General features: G+C 42.2%; 2 protein-coding genes across 2 annotated transcripts in view; both read left to right on the top strand.

The window, feature by feature from the left end:
- The window catches only part of LOC311063936 (uncharacterized protein), a gene marked incomplete at its 3' end in the record, with an annotated part of 31,849 nt that extends 9,838 nt beyond the window's left edge, over positions 1-22,011 (top strand). The window contains exons 3-8 of the mRNA XM_084083566.1: positions 85-360; positions 2,107-2,232; positions 5,489-5,614; positions 18,198-18,815; positions 20,641-20,688; positions 21,752-22,011. Coding sequence (XP_083939692.1) covers positions 85-360; positions 2,107-2,232; positions 5,489-5,614; positions 18,198-18,815; positions 20,641-20,688; positions 21,752-22,011 — 1,454 coding nt within the window. The remainder of the gene's footprint in view (positions 1-84; positions 361-2,106; positions 2,233-5,488; positions 5,615-18,197; positions 18,816-20,640; positions 20,689-21,751) is intronic.
- Positions 1-22,419, top strand: part of LOC311063058 (pyrin-like) — a gene marked incomplete at its 5' end in the record, with an annotated part of 670,464 nt that overhangs the window by 637,094 nt on the left and 10,951 nt on the right. The window lies entirely within an intron of this gene.

Consider the following 22,419-nt stretch of genomic DNA (forward strand, 5'->3'; position numbering starts at 1 on the left):
TGGATGGATGGATGGATGGATGGATGGATGGATGGATGGATGGATATATTGATGATCATATTTATATGTTTTATGTTTTTACAGGGTCAGTGTCTCAGCCAGTGATCTCTTCAAATGGACGAAAAGACGGTGGTGTATCTTTGACATGTGACTCTGGGTGCTGGTATCCACAACCTGAGATGTCTTGGCTGTTCAGTAATGGAACCCTCCTTCCTGCTGGACCCTCAGTGACAGACAAACCTTCTCAACACTGTTATGATGTCCAGAGGAATGTGACAGTGAGACAAGCAGGTCATGTGACCTGTAGAGTTCACCTGCCACACATCAACCACACTGTAGAGACACAGTATGACATCTCAGGTAATGTTTATATTTATTAAAGGATCCCCATTAGAGACACATGAATCTAGTCTTCCTGGGCTCCTGCACAAAGCAAATACAATACAGACGTACAACTACAAATACTAAGTAAAGTAAAAAAGAAAAAAGAAAACAACAACTATAACATTTAAAATATAAATCAGTTACATCATATCACAATCACAATCAATAGAGCAGTTCACAATATCAGTACACACAATCACAGACCATGAAGAAATCACAGACGTTATTTGTTTTAATTATTTTTTAGACATCACAGAGTATAACATCATGGTTGAAATAATCTAAAACGGCACAGAATGACCACATCAGGGACTCAAACATCAAAACACATCAGAAAGACTTTAAACACAAATGCATAGTGACCTCTGAAACTCCAATAAGATGAACAGAACACATTCCTTGTTTATAAGAAGGGTTTGTAGGAGAAATCATGGTTTAAGCTCTGTGGTTGCATGGTGTTGAGTTGATAAATCACCAATAGCAAATTCTTCTTACATACTTTGACAGGAAAAAAGTATTAACAAAAAAATGTCATCAACTGTAAATAACTCCACCAATGCTGTTTACATGTTAACCTGACCCTGCCTAAAACTGAGGATCTCTGAACACAACACTGCTATAACACACACAGACAACAGTGAATATGACATGGTGTCTAAACACTACATTGAGGTAAATCATGGTTCACCTCATCTCTGTGCTTTCTAGGGGTTGAACAAGTTACTGCCACTAGAGGGGGTAAACTCCCCACATTGTTATCTCAGAGAAATGTTCTGGATTTATCAACTCAACACCATGCAACCACAGAGCTTAAACCATGATTTCTCCTACAAACCCTTCTTATAAACAAGGAATGTGTTCTGTTCATCTTATTGGAGTTTCAGAGGTCACTATGCATTTGTGTTTAAAGTCTTTCTGATGTGTTTTGATGTTTGAGTCCCTGATGTGGTCATTCTGTGCCGTTTTAGATTATTTCAACCATGATGTATACTCTGTCTAAAACATAAATAGTGTCTGTGATTTCGTCATGATCTGTGATTTTGTGTATTGATATTGTGAACTGCTGTATTGATTGTGATTGTGATATGGTGCTGATTAACTGATTGCCCCCCCCCCCCCCCCCCCCCCCCCCCCCCACACACACACACACACACACACACACACACACACACACACACACACACACACACACACACACACACACACACACACACACACACACACACAGGTGGGGATGATGATGTGTAGCTTAAAAGAGGAGTCTACACCTCCATTATCACTTTTTAAATCTTCTTTGAGGAAGGCTGAGGCCCAAACGTGTCAAGCCTTCTCAATAAATAAGAATGTTGATCTGAACCAGTCTTGCATTCTTTATTCTGGAGTGTTGCTTTTTCCACTTTGGTGGTATTTGCACCTATTTAAGCAGAGTGACTTAGAGGAACATGTAGGACACATGGCTGTTAATGGAGACCAGGCAGGCAGGAATCAAACCTGTGAGCTTTGGACCACAGGACAGTGAAAAGAACCATTTAACACAACTGTTGATTTAATTGATTTCATTGTATAATGTTGTAACAGTCACATAGACCACAATGGAAACAAGGCTTCTTGTTTGTGTTATCCTTTTAACATTTATTGTGTCATTGTAGTTCTGTAGTGTTTGCAACTTGTTAATAAAGTAATCAATAAACCAATCAATCAATCAAACTCACTGTGTTTCAGAGAGTGACATTCCCACAAAGAGAGGATCATTTGGAGCAGTGTATGCAGGGATTTTTACACTGTATGTGATCATCTACTTAGTGGGAAGAGGACTGATAGAGTCATACGTGAAGAAGAAGCACCCTGGTGAGTCTTGAACTGATTATTTATTTTAAATCTATATTTGGAGGAATGTGACAGTGAGACAAGCAGGTCATGTGACCTGTAGAGTTCACCTGCCACACATCAACCACACTGTAGAGACACAGTATGACATCTCAGGTAATGTTTATATTTATTAAAGGATCCCCATTAGAGACACATGAATCTAGTCTTCCTGGGCTCCTGCACAAAGAAAATACAATACAGACATTCAACTAAAAAGACTAATTAAAGTAAAAAAAACAACAACTATAACATTTAAAATATAAATCAGTTAAAACATCATATCACAATCACAATCAATAGAGCAGTTCACAATATCAGTACACACAATCACAGATCATGAAGAAATCACAGACGTTTATTTGTTTTAATTATTTTTTAGACATCACAGAGTATACATCATGGTTGAAATAATCTAAAACGGCACAGAATGACCACATCAGGGACTCAAACATCAAAACACATCAGAAAGACTTTAAACACAAATGCATAGTGACCTCTGAAACTCCAATAAGATGAACAGAACACATTCCTTGTTTATAAGAAGGGTTTGTAGGATAAATCATGGTTTAAGCTCTGTGGTTGCATGGTGTTGAGTTGATAAATCACCAATTGCAAATTCTTCTCACATCATTTGACAGGCAGAAAGTATAAACAAAAACATGTCATCAACTGTAACTCCACCAATGTGGTTTACATAACCTGTCCCTGCCTAGAACTGAGGATCTCTGAACACAACACTGCTATAATACACACAGACAACAGTGAATATGACATGGTGTCTAAACACTACATTGAGGTAAATCATGGTTCACCTCATCTGTGTGCTTTGTAGGTGTTGAACAAGTTACTGCCACTAGAGGGGGTAAACTCCACACATTGTTATCTCAGAGAAATGTTCTGGATTTATCAACTCGACACCATGCAACCACAGAGCTTAAACCATGATTTATCCTACAAACCCTCAAAACAAACCTATAACCTATAAGCCTATAAACAAGGAATGTGTTCTGTTCATCTTATTGGAGTGTCAGAGGTCACTATGCATTTGTGTTTAAAGTCTTTCTGATGTGTTTTGATGTTTGAGTCCCTGATGTGGTCATTCTGTGCCGTTTTAGATGATTTCAACCATGATGTATAAACTGTCTAAAAAATAATTAAAACAAATAGTGTCTGTGATTTTGTCATGATCTGTGATTGTATATTGATATTGTGAACTGCTGTATTGATTGTGATTGTGATATGGTGCTGATTAACTGATTGTCAAACAAGGACCCCCCCCCCCCCCCCCCCCCCCCCACACACACACACACACACACACACAGGTGGGGATGATGATGTGTAGCTTAAAAGAGGAGTCTACACCTCCATTAACACTTTTTAAATCTTCTTTGAGGAAGGCTGAGGCCCAAACGTGTCAAGCCTTCTCAATAAATAAGAATGTTGATCTGAACCAGTCTTGCATTCTTTATTCTGGAGTGCTGCTTTTTCCACTTTGGTGATATTTGAACCTATTTAAGCAGAGTGACTTAAGGCAGGTACACATTGCAGGATATTTGTTCCGATATTGCTGTCACCGACCTTTTTTGGCGCTCGCCGACAAAACCTCCCGATCTGACACAGATCGGCCTTTGATCGGCGAGCTAATGCTCGCTGTGTGTGAAAGGTTCCGCGAGACGATGTGGTCGCGATTATCCGCTCTGCGGCAGCTTTCCGACCGTTTTCAGATAACTACCCTGTTAGATATTCAGATGTGTCCCAGACAGGACAGCAGACAATATCATACAATATGAAAGGAGCTGCGACCACCTTGTGAGGAGATGCACGCTACAGCTAATGAGAGCATATTACAGCCACCGTGGCTATGGAAGATCGGTGGACCTGACCACAACAAACAGATCCCCCGCATAGTTACCGTCCAGTCCTGTATTAAGTTAAACATTATTATAAAACAGAATGAGAGTAAGCGTGCTCGAAGGGGGGATGTTTATTTGAATACAGAGATAGAGAGAGAGAAAGACACAGAGAGCGAGCGATGTGTGTGTGTGTGTGTGTGTGTGTGTGTGTGTGTGTGTGTGTGTGTGTGTGTGTGTGTGTGTGTGTGTGTGTGTGTGTGTGTGTGTGTGTGTGTGTGTGTGTAGTTGTCTGTGAGTGTTGCCAGATGTTGCGAGAGAAATAAGCAACCAGGTTTGTGAAAACAAGCCCAACAAAAGTGACTATGAGCACTTTAAGCCTACATACAAATACATTGGATACTTGAAAATAGACGATCTACAAGCTCACGTTGTAGATAGGCTATTTTTAATTTATTTTTTTTATTTTTTGGGTGGGGGGGGGGGGATATTTTCCAAATCCACACAGATCTTGTATGGGGGTCTATGGCACAACATATTTTCAGAAGGGGGAGGTCTGCACCTCTGCGGACAATTAATTATTATTATTAATTTGGTGGTCCTTGCCATGAAAATGTTTGAGAACAACTGGTTCAAACAACATTAGGAAACAAGGCCAAAAAAGCAACTACACTTTCAAGCAACTTTACAGAAAAACCGTCGCTTATAATAAGAAGACATGGCAGCACTGTGACTGAGTGCTTCAGCGCACTTGACGAGAGAGAGAGAGAGGGGGAGAGCGAGGGGAAGAGCGAGGGAGAGAGCGGGGGAGAGAGCGGGGGAGAGGGAGAGGGAGAGGGGCATATCAAGGGATAAGTCGATTAAAATGAATTGGAATAACACAAATGTATGTATTGGGTCTGACTCTGGAGATAGCATCCTAGTGAACTATCCTACAGTGTGTCAGCCCTTGTCGGGGGTCAATCGTGTTGTGAAACCACAACGATATTATGACAGCCGATTTCAAGAAATAAACCCCTGCAGTGTGTTATGCTTAACGAGATGACCCCCCCGACCACTTTAAGGTCCTGCAGTGTGTATCTGCCCTTACTGTAACATGTAGGACACATGGCTGTTAATGGAGACCAGGCAGGCAGGAATCAAACCTGTGAGCTTTGGACCACAGGACAGTGAATAGAACCATTTAACACAACTGTTGATGTAATTGATTTAATTGTATAATGTTGTAACAGTCACATAGACCACAATGGAAACAAGGCTTCTTTGTGATATCCTTTTAACATTTATTGTGTCATTGTAGTTCTGTACTGTTTGCAACTTGTTAATAAAGTAATCAATCAATCAATCAATCAATCAATCAATCAATCAAACTCACTGTGTTTCAGAGAGTGACATTCCCACAAAGAGAGGATCATTTGGAGCAGTGTATGCAGGGACGTTTACACTGCATGTGATCATCGGCTCAGTGGGATTAGGACTGATATATTTATACTGGAAGAAGAAGCACCCTGGTGAGTCTTGAACTGATTATTTATTTTAAATCTATATTTGGAGGAATGTGACAGTGAGACAAGCAGGTCATGTAACCTGTAGAGTTCACCTGCCACACATCAACCACACTGTAGAGACACAGTATGACATCTCAGGTAATGTTTATATTTATTAAAGGATCCCCATTAGAGACACATGAATCTAGTCTTCCTGGGCTCCTGCACAAAGCAAATACAATACAGACATACAACTAAAAATACTAATTAAAGTTAAAAAAAATCACACCCTGTGTGAAGGAAGCGGTGCCTTTGGGGTGGGCCTTAACTCATTTCAGTTCGTCCCTATTGGTGGTCTGAGTCCACTTACCAAATTTGTATTTGGTAGCATGCTGCAAACTGGAATGATGGCTGTTTAAAGCCCAGCCAATGGGCAGACAGAGGGGGCGGGGCTTAAGTAATGACAGTTAGTCCCTATTGCTGGCTTTAGTCCATGTACAAAATTTGTACTCCATAGCATGCTGCGAACTTGAGTTATGGCTGTTTGAAGGTCAGCCAATGGGAAGACAGAGGGGGCGGGGCTTCAGCAATTCATGCTGGTCCCTATTGGTGGTCTAAGTCCACGTACCAAATGTGGACTTGGTGGCATGCTGAAAACTGGAGTTATAGCTGTTTAAAATCCCGTGCTCATACGGGCGCTGGGGGTCCCTGGACCCCTCTTTGATAACTTCATCAATTCATGCTCGTGCCTATTGGTGGTCTAAGTCCACATACCAAATGTGGACTTGGTGGCATGCTGCAAACTGGAGTTATAGCTGTTTAAAATCCCGTGCTCATCCCGTGCTCATACGGGCTCTGGGGGTCCCTGGACCCCTCTTTGATAACTTCATCAATTCATGCTCGTGCCTATTGGTGGTCTAAGTCCACATACCAAATTTGGACTTGGTGGCATGCTGCAAACTGAAGTTATAGCTGTTTGCTTCTTTGCCGTGCTCATCCCGTGCTCACACAAACAGACGGACACGCAGACAGAGTCAAACGTAGAGCGGTTGGCACCGCAAAAAAAAAAGGGGGCATGGTGGCGCAGTCGGTAGCGCTGTCGCCTCACAGCTAGAAGGTCCTGGGTTCGATTCCCGCAGGGGACGCTGGGGGCGTGTTCTCTCCTCCGCGTCATCAGTGCCCACACCCTACGTGGGGTTGGCGAAAGGGCCTTTCTGTGTGGAGTTTGCATGTTCTCCCCGTGTCTCCTAGGGTAGGTACCCTCACAAAAACATTCAGTAATCCTGGTCACTATACTGCCTCCCCCTGGAGGGGAAGGGAACTGGTTGGAACGTGTTCCTTCCACACGCTACGTCCAACCAGGGAAACTCTCCCCTGTCAGGTGATAAGAAGGTCAGACGGCTCTCATGCATTGAAGGAGGCATGAGCTCGGCCCTGGCCTCCCTAGGTTGCCTCAAATGTGATTTGAGAGCTTGTAGATCTTCTATTTTCAAATAGCCGATATGGGCTGAAGTGGTTACTGTTTGTTTTGTAATAATAATCAAAATCTACAAAGTAACTAGCAACTAAAGTTTTCAAATAATTGTAGTGGAATAAAAGTACAATATTTGCCTCTTACCCAGGGGGCAAAGGGGGGTGTGCTGCATTTGCCCTGCCATCAAAGGTTGGCCACCAGAAATAATATCTATGACCCAGTAGGATCACAACCTATATGGACAACCCGGTCAATTTTTTGCTGGAAATCCAATATGGCCGCCTCAATATTGGCCCCTATCAGAAAATAGCTTTGGCGATAACTTTTGAACCAGATGGGCTAGAAATGCAAACTTGGTGTCTATTTCATGGTTTCAGAGCATGAGAAACTCAATGGAATACTTATTTTTATGATTAGGTGTGTCTGGACCTTTACTTTGCATATTTCCAAGATGGACGCCACCCGAAAATGAGTTTTACTATGACCTTTACAGTGACAGCTAACTGTTATGGCAAAAAGTCTGCTTTTTAAGCAATATGAACACATTTGGTCAGTTTGAGCTTTCATTTCTATGTTGTCAATATGGCTGCAGTCATAAATAATGTATGGTATTACATTTTTGCTCAGATTCTATCTATAGTTGTGGGGATGATTGCAGTGAAAAATCTGAGAAAAAGCCCACAATGTATCTTATGTATCATTTTAATAAACTAACTATAATATAAACAGACACATGCACACTCCAGGACTTGCCAAAAACTTCAACTTTAGGACTATACAAATTAACATAGTGGTATGCATTCAAGTAACATAACAAAATATAGACTACTTAGTGACAAACAGAGTAAAAGCGGATTTGAGGTTGCCTACAAAAGGTTCATTTTGACCTCTATGGTGCTGTCTTGCCTGCTTCTAAAGCCAATGATACTATGGTACAATGCTATTCACCGTCACTGTTGTCACGTGTTGCACTGATCCTGCTGCATCGTGTCTCCAGTCCCTGGCAACGGCCTCCTAAGTAGCATGGAATTTCCTTCTTTGCACAGGAACAGTTTTTCTGGCAGCCTTTGATACAGCTGCATGATATTGCCTTGTTCATTGACACAGGCCAGGCTGGCTCGGTAGATGCAAGGGGGACTGCATTGCTATACAGGTGAGGCGTCCAGAGATGGCAGTCCTAGGAGAGCAGCTGCTGCTTTTTCAGGAATCATTGAATGGGCAACCAACTGCAGTCCTCTGGGCAACCTTCCTGGAGATGTCAGATATTCTCCAAAGGTTTATCTACTACGATCGGGAAGGTGACTGGACAGGACATCTCTGTGAATCAGCAAGAATGCTACCCTACCTCACTGCAGCAGGCCACTACAAGTACGGGCAGCAATCTTTACCTCTGTATTTGGCTGAGATGAAGAAACTACCAGAAACAGCTTCAGAGGTACATGAAGCACTGATGGCAGGTGTATTTGTTGGCAGACGAGCAGATGGCAGCCACAACAGTGTTGCTTTTGACATGCTACTGGAGCAGACCTATAATGCTGATGCCAAGGAAGCAAGCGGTCTGGATGGCATTACACTCAGCCCTGCTGCCCGGACAAAATGGGTCTACACAAAAACACTCACTGCAGCTGTCTCTGCAGAGCTCAAGTCTATGCTCCACCTCCACTCCTCCAACCCACACCATGAGTCTGGTCAGAGTCGTGTAACCCGGGATGCAGAGATGGTAGTCAAGGTCATGGCAGCAGTGGAGACTAACCCATTTACAGTGAGCACATCATCCATGATCAACATATCTACAGGACAGTGTGCTGATTCCACAGTCAAGGACGACTTGATGAGTGTGAACAAACTGGGTCTGAAGGCACTGTGTGAATCACTGTCCAGTGATCAGAAGAAGACAAGCATAATGAAGCTTAACACTTTCCATACTCAAAACACAAAATCCAAAGAATCGAAGGGGAAAACCTCAGCACCTGGCAAGAGCAATGAAATTACTGCCCTCCTGCGCATGACCCAAATCATAGCCAGTGGTGGAGAACTCAACCTTGTTGACTTTATAGGCAACCACGAGTGGAGTGACTTCCCCCCCTTCCCTCTTCCAGGAAGATGGCAGGATGAGAACAGGTACCAAGGCAAGCCTTGTGAAGGTCCTGAAAGAGGAGACCAAAGTTGCATGCATCCCTGACCTGCCTACAGAAGACAGAAAAACAGCAGTAGTTATTGATGCCATGTATGCCATACGCCATTGGTCGTTCCTGAAAGGTGAAGCATTTGGAACAATCGCTGAACGATACCAACGTCTGCTGTTGAATGATGTGCCTGCTGGCACAGAGATCATTCACTTCTGTTGTGACCGGTACAGTGGACCTAGTCTTAAGACAGCTGAGCAAGAACACAGATATGCTCAACCAAAACCTTCCAAAGAATATGAAGTCAGTATGCATTACACAGCTCCAGATCCTCGGGAGTTTTTTGCTGTGTCAGCTAACAAGGCAAACCTATTGAGTTTCCTCTGTGACGAATGGTGTGAAAATGAGAAACTTAAGTCGGCCCTTGGTCCAACACATCTTTACCTGGGTGGGGGGTTTAAAGAAGAGACAATGAGTGTGGTGATCAAGGAGGGGTCTATTGAAGATGTCCCTGCACTAGAATCCACACAACAGGAGGCTGATACAAGAATAATACTCCACACCCTGTACAGTGTCCAGAATGACAAAGTTGACAGAGTTGTCATCCATGCCAATGACACAGACATCATCATCATGTGCCTTTACTATAAAGCAACCCATCTCAGATGCCTTCCAGAGCTGTGGGTGAGAACAGAGCAAAATTCATACCTTCCTATCCATCAAATGGTATCAGCACTGGGGCTCGCACGGTGTCGTGCCCTGCCCTTTATCCATAGTTTAAGTGGCAGAGATACCACCAGCTATCCCTTCTTCACTGGGAAGAAGGCATGGTTCAAGGCCAGCATGTGTCTGGATCTCCCTGCACTTGAGGAGTTTGGTGAAAACTCTTCTGATTCCCTCTCAGATGACGTCATCAATCAAGCACAAGACCTCACAACAGAAAAACTTTGGATGTATACCCAAAGCGGACCACCCGGAGGATTTTGACCTGAGTAAGCTTAGAGTGTACAAGTTCCTCAATAATAGATCAACCCTCTTAAAGCTGCTGCCCCCGACAGAGAATGCCTTTGACCTGCACCTGAGAAGAGCTGCTCTAGCAACCATAATAGATAAATATGCACACATCGCCAAGCCGGATATTCCCTCTTTCGCAGAGTATGGATGGTCTCTCAATGCTAGCAATGCAGTCCCCCTTGCATCTACCGAGCCAGCCTGGCCTGTGTCAATGAACAAGGCAATATCATGCAGCTGTATCAAAGGCTGCCAGAAAAACTGTTCCTGTGCAAAGAAGGAAATTCCATGCTACTTAGGAGGCCGTTGCCAGGGACTGGAGACACGATGCAGCAGGATCAGTGCAACACGTGACAACAGTGACGGTGAATAGCATTGTACCATAGTATCATTGGCTTTAGAAGCAGGCAAGACAGCACCATAGAGGTCAAAATGAACCTTTTGTAGGCAACCTCAAATCCGCTTTTACTCTGTTTGTCACTAAGTAGTCTATATTTTGTTACTTGAATGCATACCACTATGTTAATTTGTATAGCCCTAAAGTTGAAGTTTTTGGCAAGTCTTGGAGTGTGCATGTGTCTGTTTATATTATAGTTAGTTTATTAAAATGATACATAAGATACATTGTGGGCTTTTTCTCAGATTTTTCACTGCAATCATCCCCACAACTATAGATAGAATCTGAGCAAAAATGTAATACCATACATTATTTATGACTGCAGCCATATTGACAACATAGAAATGAAAGCTCAAACTGACCAAATGTGTTCATATTGCTTAAAAAGCAGACTTTTTGCCATAACAGTTAGCTGTCACTGTAAAAGTCATAGTAAAACTCATTTACGGGTGTCCAGACACACCTAATCATAAAAATAAGTATTCCATTGAGTTTCTCATGCTCTGAAACCATGAAATAGACACCAAGTTTGCATTTCTAGCCCATCTGGTTCAAAAGTTATCGCCAAAGCTATTTTCTGATAGGGGCCAATATTGAGGCGGCCATATTGGATTTCCAGCAAAAAATTGACCGGGTTGTCCATATAGGTTGTGATCCTACTGGGTCATAGATATTATTTCTGGTGGCCAACCTTTGATGGCAGGGCTAATGCAGGTTTCCAAAAAAAGGGGGGGTTTGCCCCCTGGGTATCTGAGTCTCTCATTTTAGTTATAGAGGGCCATTATAATTTATAAGGAAGGTAAAATAAACTTTACAGTAAAAGCAATAAAAAAAAAACACACCTTAAACGGTTTAATTATTTTTGACATTTGAGCTGCATTCATGTCATGAAAGGTGCTATTTTCGTTTCATTTTAGTTATAGAGGGCCATTATAATTTATAAGGAAGGTAAAATAAACTTTAGAGTAAAAGCAATCAAACTAAAATAATTAGAAGAAACAAGAAACAAGAAGAATCAGGTTTATTGTCACATTAGGTTTAGCCTACACATCAAACTATACAGAGCTGGTTTACAAGGGCTGGGTGGGGTTGTTAGATTCCTACATTCCTGGCTATTGTTCTATAGGTGTTAACGGCCGGCGTGTTGAATGCGTCTCGTGGCCGTCACGGGCACCATTTGAACCTTCAGAGAGCTGCTTTGCACTATAGTCATGGAAATTAAATTGAGCCCCGATCTGAGGGGCTCATCAGTTGAGCGAGGGGGCTGTGGACCAGAGGCCCCCACTGGATTGGCGCCCTTGGTATACATCATGGTTGAAATAACCTAAAACGGCACAGAATGACCACATCAGGGACTCAAACATCAAAACACATCAGAAAGACTTTAAACACAAATGCATAGTGACCTCTGAAACTCCAATCAGATGAACAGAACACATTCCTTGTCTATAAGAAGGGTTTGTAGGATAAATCATGGTTTAAGCTCTGTGGTTGCATGGTGTTGAGTTGATAAATCACCAATTGCAAATTCTTCTCACATCCTTTGACAGGAAAAAAGTATTAACAAAAAATTTCATCAACTGTAAATAACTCCACCAATGTGGTTTACATGTTAACCTGTCCCTGCCTAAAACTGAGGATCTCTGAACACAACACCCCTACAATACGCAAAGGCAACAGTGAATATGACATGGTGTCTAAACACTACATTGAGGTAGATCATGGTTCACCTCATCTCTGTGCTTTGTAGGGGTTGAACAAGTTACGGCCCCTAGAGGGGGTAAACTCCCCACATTGTTATCTCAGAGAAATGTTCTGGATTTATCAACTCAACACCATGCAACCACAGAGCTTAAACCATGATTTATCCTACAAACCCTTCTTATAAACAAGGAATGTGTTATGTTCATCTTATTGGAGTTTCAGAGGTCACTATGCATTTGTGTTTAAAGTCTTTCTGATGTGTTTTGATGTTTGAGTCCCTGATGTGGTCATTCTGTGCCGTTTCAGATGATTTCAACCATGATGTATACTCTGTCTAAAAAATAATAAAAACAAATAGTGTCTGTGATTTCGTCATGATCTGTGATTGTGTATTGATATTGTGAACTGCTGTATTGATTGTGATTGTGATATGGTGCTGATTAACTGATTGCCCCCCCCCCCCCCCACCCCACACACACACACACACACACACACACACACACACACACACACACACACACACACACACACACACACACACACACACACACACACACACACACACACACACACACACACACACACACACACACACACACACAGGTGGGGATGATGATGTGTAGCTTAAAACAGGAGTCTACACCTCCATTATCACTTTTTAAATCTAATCTTCTTTGAGGAAGGCTGAGGCCCAAACGCATCAAGCCTTCTCAATAAATAAGAATGTTTATCTGACTTTATCTGAATTAGTATAACATGTAGGACACATGGCTGTTAATGGAGACCAGGCAGGCAGGAATCAAACCTGTGAGCTTTGGACCACAGGACAGTGAATAGAACCATTTAACACAACTGTTGATTTAATTGATTTAATTGTTTAATGTTGTAACAGTCACATACTGTAGACCACAATGGAAACAATGCTTGTTTGTGTTATCCTTTTAACATTTATTGTGTCATTGTAGTTCTGTACTGTTTGTAACATGTTAATAAAGTAATCAATCAATCAATCAATCAATCAAACTGACTGTGTTTCAGAGAGTGACATTCCCACAGAGGGAGAATTGAGGGCAGGGAATTTTACACTGGTTGTGATCAGCTACTTAGTGGCAGCAGGACTGGTATATTCATGCTGGAAGAAGAAGTACCCTGGTAAGTCTTGAACTATTATTTATTTTAAATCTATATTTGATAAATCATCCATCTATTCATCTATCTATCCTCCTATAATTTGACAAACCTCTGTAGTAGTGTAGTGCGTGGTGTCACGGTGAGGCTGCCTGGTTCTCCTCAGTGGCTGGAGCGTGTGAGTCACGCTGGCAGAGCGTGGCTGTCACAGTCTGCCAGTGAGCTAGCCTGATAAATACATCTATGTATCTATAATCATAACAATGTGAAAATGTAAATGATCACTGTCTCATATCTCTACGTGTACAGATCATGTCAAACCTTCTATATATTGATCAAACATGTGTTCATGTAGTAAATGTATATATAGTGTTTGTAAGAGCATTTCATAACATTATGTTCAGCATACCTGTAATATTTGTCCTCTGTAGATGTGAAAAGGACTCCTGATGAAGGTAAGATCAAATCCATGATGTACTGAGTTCCACTAAATGCAATCAACTGTTGTACTGCATTTATGGTTAAATAAAATTAAGTCTAAATAATTATTGTCTCTGCCAGGCCGAAAGGCATGGCGAGAGAGTATGTTTTACCCCCCGTCCGTCCGTGTGTCCGTCCGTCCGTCCGTCCGTGTGTCCGTCTGTCCGTCATTCGATCTGTCTGTGTACAGCTAATCTCCAGCACCGTTGGCTTGCTCGCAACCAAACTGTGCACACAAACTCCCTGGATACCAGAGCAGAACCTCTGACCCAAATTTTTCACAGGGGCCTGTTATAGCGCCACCAGGAGGCCGATTGGTGCAAAACCCATTTTTTGACAGTACTCCTACAGATTTTGTCCAAAGATCCCGCAAATCGGTACACAGTATCTCTATAGTCATTAAAAGAAACGGGTCTTTCAGATTTCTCATATTCCATCCTGATTGGCTAAACTTGTCTTCCAAAGTTTGCAGGAGTGCTCCGTTTTGAACAAAATGCCTCAAATCATGAACACAGCATGCAATTTCCGTGAAATTTTGCACGCACATTCCCATTAGGCCGAGGAAGAACTACCATTTGATTTTGAATTTTCAAATCAGCCTCATGGTGGCGCTATAACAGGCCAATTTGTGTTTTTACCTATAATTGCACCGATCTGTGTAAAACTTTGTATGCACACTCCCTATAGGTCAAGGAAAAACCTTTGCCCTGTATTTTTCACATCTGCCTTTTATAGCGCCACCAGGAGGCCGACTTATGTAAAACACTTTTTTTTTTACTACTCCTGTGTTTGATTTTTCATATTCCATACTGATTGGCTAAGATTGACATCTAAAGTTTGCATTATTGGCTTGTTTTGAACAAAATTCCGCAAATCATGAACGCACCGTCCAATTGCGCTCAAACTTTGCACCCACATTCACACTATGTTGAGGAACAAATGACACCCTTTTAACTTTGGCCTGTTATAGCGCCACCAACAGGTCTAATTTAGCGAAACACATGTTTTTAACAAAATGCCTCAAATCATGAATGCAGTCAGTGTCCGATTGTCGTGCAAGGCTTAAGAAGAAATGGCACCCTTTTCACGTTGGCCTACTATAGCGCCACCAGGAGTCCACAATAGCCTACCTGACCTGGCCGAGACCTGTGCGCCGAGGAGCACTTTTTCTAGTTAAATATATATTCATTTGCTCTATCCCTTAAGCAACATTTTATTAAATGTAATATTCATGAAGTGTTACCACACATACTGTCAGCTCCAGTCAACAGATTAAGTACAGATCAACACATGATTTTACACGGGGCACGGTGGTGCAGTCGGTAGTGCTGTCGCCTCACAGCTAGAAGGTCCTGGGTTCAATTCCCGCCGGGGACGCTGGGGGCGTGTTCTCTCCTCCGCGTCATCAGCGCCCATACCCTAGGTGGGGTTGGTGAAAGGGTCTCTCTGTGTGGAGTTTGCATGTTCTGACCATGTCTCCTAGGGTAGGTACCCTCACAAAAACATGCAGTAATCCTGGTCTCTATACTGCCTCCCCCTTGTCAACCGGGGCGCCTGATGGAGGGGAAAGAACTGGTTGGAATAACGTGTTCCTTCCACGTGCTACTAACCAGGGAAACTCCCCCCTCTCATAAGAAGCGGCTTGCTAGCTCTCATGCGTTGAAGGAGGCATGAGCTCGGCTCTAGGCTCTCCCTAGGCTGGCAGAGGGAGTGTAGCGCCCAGGATTACTTAGGCAATTGGCACTGGGTGAAAAAATGGGTTACAAAATCGTGGGATAAAAATCACATGATTTTACTCTAATGTGTTTCAGAGATGAATCCATTGGTGAATCCAGCAGACCAGCCCATGACGTATTCAGGTAGGTCTTCTGTTTTATTATCACTCTGTATTCTGGGGTTGTCTCCACCAGACTGAAGGCCTGGTGGAGACACCAGGCCTTCAGTCCGTCCATGTGTGTCAGTCCGTCCATGTGTGTTGTGTCCGTCCGTCCGTCCATGTGTGTTGTGTCCGTCCGTCTGTGAACAGCTAATCTCCGGCACCGTTGGTTATAGCGCCACCAGGAATACTCCTACAGATTTGGTCCAAATATCACGCAAATCTGTACAGAATATCTCTATAGTCATTAAAGGAGTAGTTCACCCAAAAAATGTCTTATTTTCTATCAATTACACACCCCATGAAGCCTTGAATTCATAGAGATGTTTTTTTTTTTTTTTGTCGCATTCCTGAGACAATAATTTGATGACCGGGTCATCGGTCAGTAGGAGACTCTTTGAGAAAGAGACTCCTACTGGAGACTCTGTCGGTCATCAAGTTATTGGCTTAGGAATGCGACAAAAGCTAGGAAAACTCCATGAATTCAAGACTTCAGGGGGTGTGTAATAGATAGAATACAAGTACTTTTAGGGTGAACTGCTCCTTCAAACCAAACGGGTTTGTCCGAGTTGTCATATTCCATCCTGATTGGCTAAGATTGGCTTCCAAAGTTTTCAGGAGTGCTCCGTTTTGAACACAATGCCTCAAATCATAAACGCAGCGTCTGATTGCCACAAAACTTTGGACACACATAATTCCCACTAGGCTGAGGAAGACATGCCACCCTTTTTTTCAAAACTCATCTCTATAGTCATGTGATCAAGACAGATCCGATTTTTTATATTCCATCCTGATTGGCGAATTCCGAACATTTCTGGCCCACAATAACCTACCTGACCTGGCGGAGACCTGTAATCCGAAGAGCACTTTGTCTAGTTCAGTTCTAATGTTGATGACCTGGGTGACAGAGTCTTTGTTATCGATGCAATGTGAGAGTGCGGCCTAGCCAACACCAACTCGAGACCAACTCCAGACTCCTGAATCGTTGCCCTCCACACTCAGTCTTCTTATCAAGGCCCCTGACTGTGGAACAGCCTGCCAGAGGACCTCATGCTAACTATAACTAGCTCACTAACCTTTTTAAATCTCTTTTGAAAACCAACTGTGGAACAACTTTATGTTAACTATAGACTATAGAACAACCTTATGTTAACTATAGACTATAGAACAACCTTATGTTCACTATAGAACAACCATATGTTAACTATCAATGGTCCATATGTGACCTGTTAGTACTGTAGTCTCTAGGAGGACTCCTTAGTATCAATCAATGTACCCAGATGCCGACAAAAAGTCAAAACAGAACAAGGCTTTAAACTTCTCAAGCCGAAGGAGGCAACAAAGCTACAACCTAACAAGTCCAAAAGGAGTTAACTTATGTCCAAAGCTTCTGAATCTGATGCATACAGTCGTCCTCCTACTAATCAGACTTAAGGCCTTGTCTTCAAAAGGCTGAGGGAAGAGACCAAGAATGAAAGCAGGTCAGAAGAGGAACAGGTTCTCAAACTAAAGATCTGCTGATCTGGAGAGTCTCAACTGATCTAGTACTGAAAGCACAGACATGAGCACTAGCTGTAGGAATATGATCACTGAGCACACTGTTCAGTCACAGAGAGGTATTAGTAGACAGACAGGTGATTGCTGGATGGAAGACAGACAGGTGATTGCCAGGACCCCCCCCCCCCCACCTGTGGAATGCAGATCCAAACTAATAGACAAGGAAAGAGAAGCATAGAACGTCAGAGCAGACAGGACAGTCAAACTGCCATGACGTTACTATTAGTTTTCCATGTAAAAAATCACACCCAGTGTGAAGTGGGCGGTGTGTGGTCATCACAACATGACTCACTTTAAAAAAAGGATAAATGACTTTTTTTAAAGTCCATACTGCTATTCATAGGGCTGCACATGTGTCATGTGTTTCGCTAGCCAATCACAGTCCTGAATTTGCAAAGTCAGCCAATCACATTACAGTTAGTGGTGATGACACTAGCTGTAATGTGATTGGCTGACTTTGCAAAAGTATCGATTTGCATTAACAATGGAAGGGTTAGGGGTATACAATGCGTTGTAGACTATTGGCCAATCACGGTGCAGGATTGGTCAGTGTCCGAAACTCACTTATAGGGGGCGGTTACACCGCCCCAAAAAGGGGGGGAGGGGAAAATACATTGCTGACTAGGCCTGTTAAAAATGTAGGCCTGTATAAAGTTAGTACAAAATACAATGGTAATTCTAGTGAGAGTGATAGCCTTCTATTACTTAGAAGAACCTAAACATTAAATTATGCAATACTGAAACTGTCATCTGTTGCTATGACATGATAACACACTTCAAATGATACATTCATACATTACGGATGCCGTCATTAATGACGTCTTTCTTTCTTTCTTTCTTTCTTCATTTATCAGATCTCATAACAAATGACGAAGACATTCGTATTGTGATGGTGGGGAAGACTGGAGCTGGAAAGAGTGCCACAGGCAACACCATCCTGGGTCCTGAAGCATTTGAATCCACGTTTTCACCTGATTCTGTGACATTGAGCTGTAATAAGGCCAGTGGTGTGGTGGCTGGTAGAAAGGTTTCTATTATTGACACTCCAGGCTTGTTTGACACTGAGTTCAGTTATATTGAAACCATTAACGAGATCAAAAACTGTATTACTTGTGCTGCTCCTGGTCCTCATGTGTTCCTGGCTGTGATCAAACTAGGGAGATACACAGATGAGGAGAGGAACGTTGTGGCAATGATCCAGAAAGCATTTGGACAAAGTTCAGACAAACACACCATGATTCTCTTCACTCATGGTGACAAGCTTGAAGGTTCAATTGAAGAATTTTTGAATGATTCTCCAGAACTACAAGAATTAATCAGCAAATGTAGTGGTTTTTATCATGTCTTTAACAACGAAAGTAAGGATCCCTCTCAGGTCACTGAGCTGCTGGAGAAAATCAACAAGATGGTGGAGGAGAACGGTGGAAGCCACTACACCAACCAGATGTTCCAGGAAGAAGTAAGGAGACAAGGTGAGAGAAACAAGTCATTACTCATTAAGGTGAGCTGATATTGGAGGAGTAACTGGTGGGAGAGTCTTGTCATACAGGGTAGGCCTCACCATTTTATTGTATTAATATTTGTCGGTTAACTATTTGATTTGATCCTACGATGCATCTTGATGCATCTAAATGTTCTATATTACTGCATATGGCTACTTTATGTGTGCTGCCTGTTCACTAATATATGTGACGTGTCAGAAGAGGCCCAAAATGCGGGTTACCCGGCTGGTTAGTTGTAATAAGAAGTGGAGCAGAAGAGAGACATCGCGGACCCAGAGTTTCCATCATGATTCACCATTTATTTCAGCATCAACATAGCAGCATCATAGCAGAGAGCCAGGGGCAGAGCCCCTGTCCCACACAGCCTAACGGCGTGTGAGACTGTACTCGTACTGAGTTACATTTTAGTTCAGCTTTTATAACACAAATAGCTTCACATTAGAATGCAAATAGTTCATGTTGGGTGGGGGTCAATGAGAGCCCCACCTGTTCAAGGAGTTCTTTGATCCTTTGCAAATGGTAGCCTACTGTCTCTCTATCTGCTTCCTATATCCTGCTCAAGGTGTGATCAGGATGATAAGACAAAGACATGTAGGCCTAAATGACTGTACTTCACAGCTATTCAGAGTGTCCCTGATTGATTAGCAGACGCCAGTCTGGGCCTGAGTCAACAACACTATTATTCTGACTTTAGCTTTTTGTAGATTACATTCTATATGTTTTTACTTGCATACTGGTATAAAATATAACCAGATATGACATATGCTCTGTGAGTAGACACCCTGGAATCCAGACAGAGGCACTCGTTGAGCATTTTATTTATTTCTTTCACTTCTCCGTCTGGCTATCATCCTGTTTGAGCCGGATTTCCAAACGTCACCGGGGCAAATTACTCGAATTTTACATTGCTCTGTCCGCCCCGCCCACGGACCTTTAGATTGGAAGCCACTGGTCCCGCCCCCGCAACACTGACCAATCAGAAGCCGCGGCTCCTGGGTGCCCGTTCCGCCCCTTGGAAATAGCATGATTTCCAGACTGAGAAGTGAAGTGAGAAAAAAACCTGTCGATTGGAGCGAATCAGTCTAATTAGTATAACCAAATGGACGTGTGAAGCCTTGTCGTAGGATGGCATCACTCACCAATGTTAGCAGACCTACAAGCTCATAACGTGTCACATTGCAATGCATTCTGAGCTTGTAGATCTGTTGAATGTTTGTAAGTCTGTTGTGTGCTTGTAGATCTTTTCAATTGTATGTTACTGTAAGATTGCCACAATGCCATCATTATGCCGATCCATAATGCAACTCGTTGTGATCTTGTAGATCTGATATTTTAGAAAAAGCATGAACATTTTTGAAAAATGTGAATACTTTAACTTTGGTTCTGTAAGCATATTTGAATGCCAATACTTTTGTACATTTAGGGCTTAGAGCTATCACACTTTAAACCAGACACACACACACACACACACACACACACACACACACACACACACACACACACACACACACACACACACACACACACACACACACACACACACACACACACACACACACACACACACAAACCACCACCCCCAAAGAACAACAACAAAAAAATTACAAAAATGCAATCATTTCAAACTTTTCTTCATTCTTTAAATGAGTGTAAATAGCTGACAACAAGCTCACAACCTAACATGTTGTGAGCTTGTAGACCAGCTATTTCTGTAATTTGTCGTACAAAGAGGTTAAAGCAATGATTTAATAAATTACTAATATTGTATAATATCAAATTGTCTCTCATATTTCAGAGCTGAAAACATTGATGGATTCATTGATCCTGACTGCAGCATCTTCAGGTGGATCTTTTGTTTTACTGTTTACTAGTGCAGGCCCATGTTTGGGTTACTACACAATTATTGTGTAGTTGTGCTGATGGTTGTGATGGTATTGTGTAGTTGTCTTAATGTTGTGTATTTGTGTTGATGTTGTGATGGTATTGTGTATATTGCGTTAATGTTGTGTATTTGTGTCGATGTTGAGTTGATGTGTGTAGGTGTGGAGCATTGTTCAGGGTGTTTTAGAGAAGAGAAAAGAGTCTAGGACGTGTGGAGCATTGTTCAGGGTGTTTTAGAGAAGAGAGAAGAGTCTAGGACGTGAGGAGCGTTGTCCAGAGTGTTTTAGAGAAGAGAGAAGAGTCTATAACGTGTGAAGCATTGTCCAGGGTGTTTTATAGAAGAGAGAAGAGTCTAGGACGTGTGGAGCGTTGTCCAGGGTGTTTTATAGAAGAGAGAAGAGTCTAGGACGTGTGGAGCGTTGTCCAGGGTGTTTTAGAGAAGAGAGAAGAGTCTAGAACGTGTGGAGCGTTGTCCAGGGTGTTTTAGAGAAGAGAGAAGAGTCTAGGACGTGTGGAGCGTTGTCCAGGGTGTTTTAGGGAAGAGAGAAGAGTCTAGGACGTGTGGAGCGTTGTCCAGGGTGTTTTAGGGAAGAGAGAAGAGTCTAGGACGTGTGGAGCGTTGTCCAGGGTGTCTTAGAGAAGAGAGAAGAGTCCAGGACGTGTGGAGAGTTGTCCAGGGTGTTTTAGGGAAGGGAGAAGAGTCATAGACATAATGTAAGGTGCATAAGGTTAAGCTACAGTTAGACATAAGGTGCATCAACATAGCAGCAGGTATGTACTGTTCATGATATATCATCATTAAATCATTCTTACATTATTTTATTTTTGTTAAATTTCATATCACCTCATGATGACCCAACTTGATCAAATGATCTTGCCTGAAACAGATGCAGAAAAAGGTGAGCTGTTTCTATTTCAGTTCAATACTTGAGGTAACCAGTGAGTATGTTGTTTCCTTATGTGTGGATGTAGAGATGCAGAGAGCTTTATTTATCTCAACCGCTCTTCTTTTCTCTTCCTAACAGAACATTTTGTGATGCAGCACAGGACACAGTTGATTCAAGACGTTCCACCTTCCACAGTCATGTCTATGGTATACAGTCTAGGAGACAGGGTCCATCCTGAGCTCTATGCTGAGATTCAAGCTGCAGAGACGAGCGACCAGATGAAGACACTGTACACATCACTGCTAGAACCTGGAGAAACATCTGTTAGAGCAGCCTTTTTCAATGCTCTAACACAACACCTCTATGGTAAGATCCACATGTATTACTCAATGACTTGATTTGTTTTTATTGACATTTATTTATTTTTCAAAACACTTATCACTTTAATTTAAAAGAAAAACACAATAACCTAAATATAATTTGTAGTAGCATTCGTACACATTTGTGAGACTTCAAAAGGCTTTTAAATAATGGAATTCTGAAATACTTTTAGTGATTATTTTGAATCTGATTTGAACCATTTAAAGGAATCTGGTGGTGTGAAATCACAGAAACAAAACGTAAGCCTCATAATTGCCTATGTCAGCTTTTTGGTCAAATTGACATTTCTGCCTAAGTCTACTCTCCTAACACTGCTGCTTCATGGAGCCTTATTGCCTTTGTCCTCAGCACATAGGCTATAAGGCAGGATGTGTCAGGAGAGTAGAGTTAGGCAGATATAAATAAATGCAGATAAACATGACTTG

Source organism: Gymnoscopelus microlampas (assembly GCF_963454915.1).
Source record: "Gymnoscopelus microlampas genome assembly, chromosome: 16".
Lineage (NCBI taxonomy): Eukaryota > Metazoa > Chordata > Actinopteri > Myctophiformes > Myctophidae > Gymnoscopelus > Gymnoscopelus microlampas.